At 55.5% G+C, this 10112-nt stretch overlaps 1 protein-coding gene across 1 annotated transcript; it reads left to right on the plus strand.

The window, feature by feature from the left end:
* Positions 1-4762: 4762 nt before the first annotated feature.
* Positions 4763-9526, plus strand: ENH_00025880 (hypothetical protein, conserved; the record flags this gene model as incomplete). Its single annotated transcript, XM_013579841.1, has 2 exons — positions 4763-7240; positions 7679-9526. The coding sequence occupies 2 exons, from the start codon at positions 4763-4765 to the stop codon at positions 9524-9526; spliced, it is 4326 nt and encodes a 1441-aa protein (XP_013435295.1).
* Between the last annotated feature and the right edge of the window lie 586 nt (positions 9527-10112).

Consider the following 10112-nt stretch of genomic DNA (forward strand, 5'->3'; position numbering starts at 1 on the left):
CATGGGAAGGATTAGTGAAGTTTTAGCGTGAGAAAAGGCCACAGGCGTGCTGGCGCAGAGCCGCAACTAACAAAGATTGTGGAGTTTGGCTGGCATAAGGATGAAGCTATTGTTTTCAGGAACATGAGCTGTCGGGATAGCCTCATAGCTATGCAGCGTGAAATACTATGACGGGCGCAACAACGCGAAAAAGCGAAAATGGCGTGCTGTAACTGTAGGGTACGGAGTCACGGGGCGAGTGCCCCAACAGGACAGGCATATTCTAAGCGTGGCGCAACGGGCCATTACGCTCGAGCGCGCTTCAATCTTCGGCTATGCTGACTGCTGCGTGCGAACAATGGACCCTTGGGAGCAATTCGCACTGAGTGCGCTTCGTACATTAAAGCAAATGAGCGTAAACGCTGCAGGAGATGAATGTGACTGACGAAGCACAGATGATGATGCACTTGTGCGTGCAGCAATAACAGGCATAACGCCGATCCACTGAGTGGACACAGCAATACATCTGAAGTTGTAGTTTAGGGCTGTATGAAAAGCATTGCGGAACTCAAGGGAGTTTTGGTGTAGACGGTTAATTAAACTGTGAATTCTAATTGATAACACTGAGGTGCTAGTGGGGCTTCAGGACGTACGTGGTAGTTAATCGGTGACTGTTGCCAAACCTAGTTGTGGTGAGTCACGAGTCAGCATTGCCCCAACATGTCTCCCATTTCTTGTACATCCGCTTACGCTTATCATTACACACTAGGAACACCATTTAAGCGCTAAAATGATGCAAATAAAATTAATCTGGAACCAGATGCCAAGGAATGCATCTGTATCTCTTAGTTCCTTAACCTCCGCTGCGTGGGCGCGCTGCGCACTTCTACTTCACTTCTTCCTGCCATCTCCAAACCTTGGGCTCACCTGCGGAGAAAACCAGAACTAATTGAGAGAATATTAAGCCACCTATCCTTCTAATGTATTCTGCTTGTCATATCCATCTACGTATTCTGAATTATATGACCGTGAAGGCAATTTCTGGACTACATTCTAGTGCTGCGCACTATATTGGAGTCTGCAGTTCACTCTGAGCATTGGGTTCAGTCCTTTATACACAATCAGACCAGGCAACAATATCCCTATGATCGTCAAAACTTTAATTGACTCCCGAGCTTTTGTGTGCACTTCAAGGAGCCTCGTTTTCATCTTGTCCATGGCTTTAACAGCCGCCTCACAGCTAAGGCCTTTTTTTGAGTGGCCCGTAGAATCGCCCCGGCTAGTTTCACTGTCTTTATCACACATCCGAGCTTTCAACGTGAGAAGGGAAGTTGTATTCCAGCCGTCTGCCTTGGTATCCTTTGTCCGCGTGTTTTCCGAGGGTCACCGTATTGTTGACTCGTCATCGCGTGCTGGCTGCGAAGGATTAGATCCGTTGTCAGGATTATCACTTTTATGCTGCAGTCACCTGATCACTTACACCCTTACCCAAATACACTTCGTCCCAGTTTTCACACGTGGGAGAGGAGCTCCTTTCGGTATCCGAACAAGCCCTCAGGTCGACGGGCAGAATTTTTCCCCCGACACAATCGGGACAGCCCGGCTTTCCACGATTCCGCCTCACACTGAGCCATGCAGCTGGCCCTTGCAGCCGACTCATTTGTACAGTCGTAACGGGGTATAACATTTGTGAATACATTTGGGTTACGAACCATGGCAGGCAAAAGGCACGGTGAGGCGGTGATGAAGAAGTGTTTGTCATCTTGTTATCATTCTCTTCCACAAGATGCAAATCACTTAACTGAGGTAAATTATGTCTAGCACAGTTGATACTCCAGAACCAAACGATGCCTAAAACCTGACGCACGAGTGTTGTCATGGAAAATGCATCACCCCCCACACGTTATCTTGCGTGCGGTGCTAGAGCTCACCCAGAGTGCACCACCAACGATCAGCACTGTTTTACTATCGACTTGGATAGATGCACGAAACAATGCCCGTTTTGGAGCTTGTATACTCATTCATACAATAGCAAGCAGCTGACCAGCACAAGCAGATCATTAGTGTTGTACCATTAGGCTGAGAATAAATCTCTCCACTTGATATACTTTCAAATCGAAATTAATGTTGTTATTTAGAAGCAGAGAACTACTTCACGGACATACCTAATTGCTAGTCTATTGGCATGAGCTCCATGCAAATACATAGAGCTCGCGAAGACTTTGCTACGCATGTAACTCTTTCTTTTACTCAAAATTGAATTTGGCTTCGTAGTATAGAAACACATAGCGCGAATCTGTCCACAGTATAGATTACTTCGAAGGAAAAATAAGGAAAAATGATATCTATAAATATAAACTTTATCGGGATTGGCAATTTGACCTGCAGGTGCACGCGCCCGTGCTAACGCCCTTCGTTAGCTACTAGAGTGGTGCAGAATACGTAGAAAGATCTAGAAAGCATAGAATACCTGAAAAAGGGTAACTGGGGGCATGTAAGTGTGAAAAGTTGCGAGTTCTCCGCTGGTGTCATACCCGCGAGAAGGGCACCGGGAGCAAGCCCTGTGACCAGTTGCAGGCCTTCTTACACTTCAAAATTAGTTAGCAGTAATTGTAAGGGTAGTTCTTGGCTAGCCAATTACCGGAAGACACCACTTAGTGACTTTGCACTTCTTGTAACGGAATAGACACGCAACACTTGACTCTCAAGGCGTTCCCCGTTTGGGCGAGGACCGTGAGCGCGGTGGAGTCCTTTTCGTGCCTCGCCAAGCGTGAAGAGTTGTTCAATAATTTTGGGAACTACAGAATATGCTCCTCTGAGAGACGGCGAAGATGCTGCACCTCTTCCCTATATTGCAGGCCACCACCGCTTGCCAGCTGTTTTGTATCAGCCACCGCGAAGTGAAGCCCGAACTACTTTTTCAGAAGCACTCATCCTTAATCTTCAATGCATTGGACCTTGCTGCATTATTTCCGAGAACCTCATGGGGGAGCTAGTTAGCGCGTAAGACTGCAAAGAAAAGCTAGAAAAGACTGCAGTGCTAACCGCACAGCATTGGCTCCGCCTGACTCGTAGGTGTCCACAGTTCGAAATGGGTACAGTTCCTTCTGCAGCTGCTACATCCCCTAGCCTCGATCACCCAGCAGCAAACATATTCTCAAGGCAATGCCGGGCCAGGCTTTGCTTGAATTACTGTAGTAGCAGTTCGTCGCAGCTGGCCCTGCGCCGCAAGGGCACCCGGCCCTGCAGGGAGCTCTAGTTATTTAAAGCCTTTTAGAGCTAATAAGGCCTTCACTCTTTTCCCTTTTCGCAAGCCGTTTAGTACTTATGCAGGCAGCTCCAAATGCTTCACGTCGCTTACGCTGAATGAATTTTTAATGAACTTTTTGCGGAAGTGAAGCCCGAACTACTTTTTCAGAAGCACTCATCCTTAATCTTCAATGCATTGGACCTTGCTGCATTATTTCCGAGAACCTCATGGGGGAGCTAGTTAGCGCGTAAGACTGCAAAGAAAAGCTAGAAAAGACTGCAGTGCTAACCGCACAGCATTGGCTCCGCCTGACTCGTAGGTGTCCACAGTTCGAAATGGGTACAGTTCCTTCTGCAGCTGCTACATCCCCTAGCCTCGATCACCCAGCAGCAAACATATTCTCAAGGCAATGCCGGGCCAGGCTTTGCTTGAATTACTGTAGTAGCAGTTCGTCGCAGCTGGCCCTGCGCCGCAAGGGCACCCGGCCCTGCAGGGAGCTCTAGTTATTTAAAGCCTTTTAGAGCTAATAAGGCCTTCACTCTTTTCCCTTTTCGCAAGCCGTTTAGTACTTATGCAGGCAACTCCAAATGCTTCACGTCGCTTACGCTGAATGAAGTTTTAATGAACTTTTTGTGAATTGGGTTATACTGGCTATGGTGTCCGGACACCACAAGAGGTGTACCAACTCCGTGTTTGGCGGCACCTTATCCCCTGTTTCTTTACGGGCTAAAGAGGAGGCATTTTGTCGGCAAAAGGATAATAAGAGGGGCAGCATTAAGCTGATTTAACCCCAAATCCAGTTATTAAGCATCTCAGGAGGAGCAGGCTGAGGCCCCTGCTATGAGTTTGTCCTTGAGCGAAGCTCGAGGACAGTCATTTGCACTTGTGCAGGTGTAATCCGCCGAAAAGTGGCGGCCAAAACGTCTTGGGCGCACAAGCAGGCGGTGGTGGTGCATGCAACACAGTTGCTGCTGGCCCCCTGCGCTTAAGCGACTAGAGAAGTCTAAAAGGAGGCAAGTTGCAGCCAGTTCTGTCTTGATTAAATTTATTTTTTGAGGGCTGGCGGATATGGCATTGTGTGCAGCAGCGGAAAAGATTTGGAGCCGTTTTCGAGCACTGCACACAACGCCCTGCAGCAGTACACCTCTTGCTGCATATTTGTGCGCGTGCCGCCGCCCCACAGAGGCCCCGTGAGAATTAATTTTAGATTTTTCCCGATTATTTTGACTTATTATCCCTCAGAAAAGCCTAAAGACGAACAAGTGCAAAAGAACCATGCGCAGACACAGCCAGCAGCACCTAACGCAGCACCAGCAGCAGCAGCAGCACTCCCGGGTCCACCGCAGCATCGACGGCCCCTGCAGTGTCTATACACACCAGGAGAATTAAGTCAATGCAAATTTTATATATTTTGCAGCAAAAAGAATCACCAGGGGCCCCTCAGCCAGCTGTTGCGCTCTCGTTGCTGGGGGCCCCGGGGGGCCCCCAGGGGCAAAGCTGTACACCAGGCCAAGAGCGGCAAAACAGGCGATGATGGCGGACAGTGCAGCAGCTAATTCTGCTTCTGATGTTGCTGCTGCATCAGATGGAGGGGGAGCAGCAGCAGCAGCAGCAGCGGGTCCCCCCGCCCGCAAGCTAGCAGCAGCAGCAAAGTCGGCGCCGAGACCGTGGGGCCGGGGGGCCCTCAGCCGCAGCGGGGGCCCCCTGCTGCAGCAGCCAGCAGCAGCAATGGGGGGCCCCAGCGATGACACGGACTCGGGCACTCCGAGCAGCAGCGACAACGAGAAAGAGACAGCAGCAGCTGCTGCTGCTGCTCCCCCCAGCAGCAGCTACCGCAGCAGAAACAGCAGCACTCACGGCACCCCAGTACAAGACTCCGGAGACACCCGGGGAAAGAGGCGCGGGAACTTCAGAGCTTCCCTGGAGGCTGTCCAGACACCTGGCGCAGCAGCAGCAGCAGCAGGTGCAGCAGCAACAGCAGCAAAGCGAGGCCGCCGCAGAAGCAGGAGCGTCAGCAACACCAGCAGCGACAAGGGCGAGGGGGACGGGGGCGCAGCAGATGCAGCAGCAGCAGCAGCAGCAGCAGCAGCAACAACTCCGGCGCCGGAGGAGACTTCGCGGAGTCGATCCCAACGCAGGTGCCGGCGGGTGCGGAACTACAGTCTCCTTCACGCGGGCGGGACAGATCCTTCTTTAGAATTTGAGTTATATTCGGAAGCAGCAATACAGCAGCAGCAGCAGCAGCAGCAGCAGCAGCAGCGCGGGACCCCCGGCAGCAGCAGCAGCGGGAAGGGCCTGGTGCCCGTGACGGCTGCAACGCATGCAGAGAAGTGGAAGCGCTTTTACCAGTCCCACCAAGACCGCCTTGTCTCCTTTAATTCTTTTTCTCCTGCTGCAGCAGGTTTGCTGCTGCTGCGGGCCCTCCCCGGCTTCGTGCTGCAGCAGCAGCAAACCTGCATCGAAGTTGGCCACGGCAGCAGGCCGCTGGTGCCTCACCTCTTTGTCGCCTGCTTGGAGGCCCGGTTTAAGTGCAGCTCTGCTGCTCCTCCGAGCTGCTGCTGCAGCAGCAGCAGCAGCAGCAGCAGGTGCGGCAGCTGCTTCTGCTGCGTCGCCGCAGCAGACAGCGGAAGGTTCCTGCTGCTGGAGTGCTGCAGCGAAGCAGCTATCTCTGCCCTTGGGGGGGCAGAGAATAGTCCTTGGCCTCTAGCGGATGCAGCAGCAGATGCAGCAGCAGCAGCAGACGCAGCAAGCGCAGCAGCAGCAGCACAGGAAGGCGACACCGCCGCAGCAGCAACGGAGGCTCAGCTGCAGCAGGAAGCAAACGGCGAGCTGCCCTACGAGTCTCTAGCAGCAGCAGCTGCGGCAGCAGCAGGAGCTGCAGCAGCAGCACCTCCTCCGCAGCCGCTGGCAGCGCGTCCCTGGACAGCAGCTCCTGCTGCCGCTGCTGCTGCTGCTGCTGCTGCTGCTGCAGATCCTGCTGCTACGTGTGCTGTAAGGGCCATTTATGGGACTGGCGGTGATCCTGCTGCTGCAGCACTTCGCTACTTGCATGATAGTGGCAGGCTGGAGTTCCTTAAGGTGCAGCAGGGGACTGTTTATTTCAGGCAGCAGCAGCAGCAGCAGCAGCAGCAGCAGCAGGAACATGATGCTGTTTCCCCCGCTGAGAGTGGGACTAGCAGCAGCAGCAGCAGCAGCAGCAAGGAAAACAACTTGAGGTTCCTGGCTGATCCTGTCTTCGCTTATTCGCACCCCAGCCCTCTTGTAGCTGAACTGCAGCAGCAGCAGCAGCAGCAGCAGCAGGAGCAGCGGCAGGATCTTGGTTTTTCAGGATCTTCAGCAGCAACGCCTTCGCCCCTGGGGGCCTTGTCCACCGCCGCAGCAGCAGAAGCAGCGGCTGGAGCAGAAGCAGCAGCGGCCGTAGCAGCAAGCAGCAGCAGCAGCAGCAGCAGCAGCAGCAGCAGCAGCAGCAGCAGCGCGTTCGTGGGGTGCGCGAAGTACGTGCTGCTGAAGAGCACTTTGGACAGCTTTTGCTGCTTGCTGCCGCTCACGGGGTCTCTAAACTGGAGAGACGATTTGCGGCTACCAAGGGGAGTGGTCCACTGGTTCGACGGGCTGGCGCTGCTGCTGCAGCACCGCGCGCCCCCCCACGCTGCTGCTGCTGCTGCTGCTGCTGCTTCCGAGGAGGCTGCTGCAGCAGGCAGCGCCAAGGGGCCGCCCACAGAAACCGACTGCGCACTCCTGGCGGAGCAGCAGCAGCAGCAGCAGCAGCAGCAGCAGGGAGAGGCGAAGCCAGAGCCAGCTGGTTTTGAAGGCGGCCAGCAGCACACGGAGGACGAAGAGTCTGAGGCCCCATCGCCCGCTGCAGCAGCAGCAGCAGCAGCAGCAGCAGCAGCAGCAGACAAAGACGGCAAATCCCCTTATCCTGCTGCCGAGCCTTCCAGTGCCTTTGGAAGCGAAGGCGGCTTCTTGGTGTTCCTGGAGCCAAGAGAAAAAATGGACATCCATTTGCTGGTGCTCTTCAAGGCAAGCCCATGTTGCTGCTGCTGCTGCTGCTGTTGCTGCTGCTGTTGCTGCTGTTGCTGCTGCTGCTGCTGCTGTGGGGATGTGCTGTTGCTGTCCGCCGCATTGCGGCGCTGCTGCTACTCTCGCTAATCCGCTGGGGCACTTTTTGGTGTTTTGCTGCTATTGAAGGGACAGCAAGGGAGTTGCTGCTGCTGCGCTGTTTGCTGCTGCTGCACTGTTCGCTGCTGCTGCACTGTTTGCTGCTGCTCCCTTGTTTGGTGGGGCCGTACTGTTTGCTAGCGCTGCGCTGCTTGCTGCTGCTGCACTGTCTGCCGCTGCTGCATCATGCGCTGCTGCTGAGATGCTTGTTGCTGCTACGCTGCTGCTGCTGCTACACTCTCTGCTGCTGCCGCTGATTTGCTGCTGCTGCTGCTGCTGCGTGTGCAGGCGCTGCACTCCGCGACGTTCAGCACTCGTTCTCCGGCGCGTTTTCTGCGCCTGGTGCGGATTGTGCCGAGCAGCAACAGCAGCAGCAGCAGCAGCAGCAGCAGCAGCAGCAGCGAGAGCCGCAGCGTGGCTTTTGTGCTGGAAAAGAGACAAGAGACTTTCAAGTCTTACAACGAGCTGCACCTGGACTTCTTGCGGGCCCTGCACAGGGCCAAGCGGGAGCTGGGATCGTTCGATCCCGACAGTTTGCTGCCTCCGCAGGAGCCCCCCAAGTGGACTTCGGCCTCCCCACAAGACATTGAAATTCTGCTGGAGTACCAGCTGCACCAGCACCACAGCCACCAGCAGCAGCAGCAGCAGCAGCAGCAGCAGCAGCAGGCGGGGGGGAAGCGCGGGGGGCAGAGGAGACGCGGGAGGCCCACCCACCACAGCGAGCTCATGAGCGATGAAGAAATTGAGGAGGTGCTGCAGCAGCTGCAGCAGCAGCAGCAGAAAAGATCAGCCAGAGGCAGGCACTTGAAGACAAAGCCGCGGGGAGCTGCTGAGTCGCCTGCGTGGGGCGCAGCAGCAGCGCCAGAATCTGCTGCTGCGCCGCCCGACCTCCAGCAGCAGCAGCAGCAGCAGCAGCAGCAGCAGCAGCACTACCCGGCGTCGCAGCAGCGGGCCTTTGCTGCAGCACGGAGGGACTCTGGCGGCGACCCCCTTGCGGTGTGGAGACACCGCGTTGCTGCAGCAGAACGCCGCGGGAAAAATGCAAGAGCAGCAGCACAAGAAAGCAGGGAGCAGCTGTATGGCTGCTGCAGCGAGCTGCTGCACCGTTTGCTGCAGCAGCAGGGGCCTGAGGAAGACGCAGAGGGCCCGACAGAGAGAAGGCCCAGCGAAAGGGTGCAGCACAAAATGCAGCAGCTGCTGCTGCAGCTGCTGCGCCAGGCCAAAGTCGCAGACCAAGTCGAGGAAGAAGCAGCAGCAGCAGTTCGACAGGCCCGCTACGAGCTGGAGCAGCAGCAGCAGAAGCTTTTGGCGAGCGACGGAGGCAGCAGCGCAGCAGCTAACGGAGCGGTGGGGGAGAAGCTCAGAAGCATTGCTCTTGCTGCTGCTGCCCTGGCCCAAGAGTGCGCGCAGCTCGCTGGCCAGCAGCAGCAGCAACAGCAGCAGCAGCAGCAGCAACAGCAGCAACAGCGGCTACAAGCTGAGCAGCAGCAAACCCCGCAGCCGCCTTCGCCTTTGGTGAAAAGACCCCACTTCAGCCAACCTGTGCCGCAGCAGCACCTCCAGCAGCAGCAGCAGCAGCAGCAGCAGCAGTTGCTGCTGCACCTGCAAGCAGCAAGCGCTAGGGCTGCGCTCCAGCAAGGCGTCGGCATATCATTTCCGGTGTCTGAACAGGGTCGGGCCGTGCTGCAGGCGTTGCAGCAGCAAGCTGAAATGTACAACCTTCAGCATCAGCAGCAGCAGCAGCAGCAGCAGCAGCAGCCGCCGCAGCAGCAGCAGCAGCATCCTCTACTGAACATAGCTAGGAGCGCGCTACACTCCCTACCCGGTTACTCCCCCTTTGCTGCTCAAGCTGCTGCTGCTTCTGCTGCACCTGCCTGGCCTGTGGGGCTGCAGCAACAGCTAGTGCAGCACCAGCAGCAGCTGCAGCAGCAACAGCACCTGCAGCAGCAGCAGCAGATGCAGCAGCTGCAGCACCACCAGCAGGTGCTGCAGCAGCAGCACATAGAGGACCACCCGCAGCTGAAGCAGCAGCAGCTCGAGCATCCTTACGAGGAACCGCAGCAGCAGCAGCAGCAACTCTCCCCCTCTTACCAAAGGGACCCCTTTGCACCTCCGGGGCCCTCCCCCCCTCCTTAAGAGAATTAGAAATTAGAAAAGGCCAACAAATGCCTTTAAGTGTTTGGCTTGAGTTCTAACAGCGCGTTCCAAAGAAAAACGCCGTCTTCCTGCTGCAGCAGCAGCAGCTGCTGCAGAAGCAGCAGCAGCGGCAGCTGCTGTAGAAGCAGCAGCAGCAGCAGCCGCTGCAAAAGCGGCAGCAGCAGCAGCTGCTGCTGCTGCCTTCCCAGGCTCACTTCGGCTTTTAATTTTTTGCTGCTGTGCTGCGCCCGCGGGCGCGAGCTGCTGCTGTAGTAAGGAAGCAAAAGGAGTTTTTGGCAGCCCCGAGGCAGTGCATGCACTTGCGCATGCAGGCGAGCTTGCATGCATGCACTTGCGCATGCAAAAACAAATAAAATTGTTTTTTCACAACTTCCGCGAGGCCTCTTAGTGGGCCGCCTCTGCGGAAACAAGCAGCACTAGTGCTTCTGCTGCTGGCTGCTTTTCAGAAACTTCAGCAGCAAGTCTCGCGAAGAAAGTGCTTTTCAAAGAAAGTGCTTTTCACATGCATGCACTACTTCATTTGCTGCATGCTCCGCTGTATGTACACCGCAGGGCCGTACGTACA

This window comes from Eimeria necatrix, genomic scaffold (assembly GCF_000499385.1).
Source record: "Eimeria necatrix Houghton genomic scaffold, Enh_scaff198, whole genome shotgun sequence".
Taxonomy (NCBI): domain Eukaryota; phylum Apicomplexa; class Conoidasida; order Eucoccidiorida; family Eimeriidae; genus Eimeria; species Eimeria necatrix.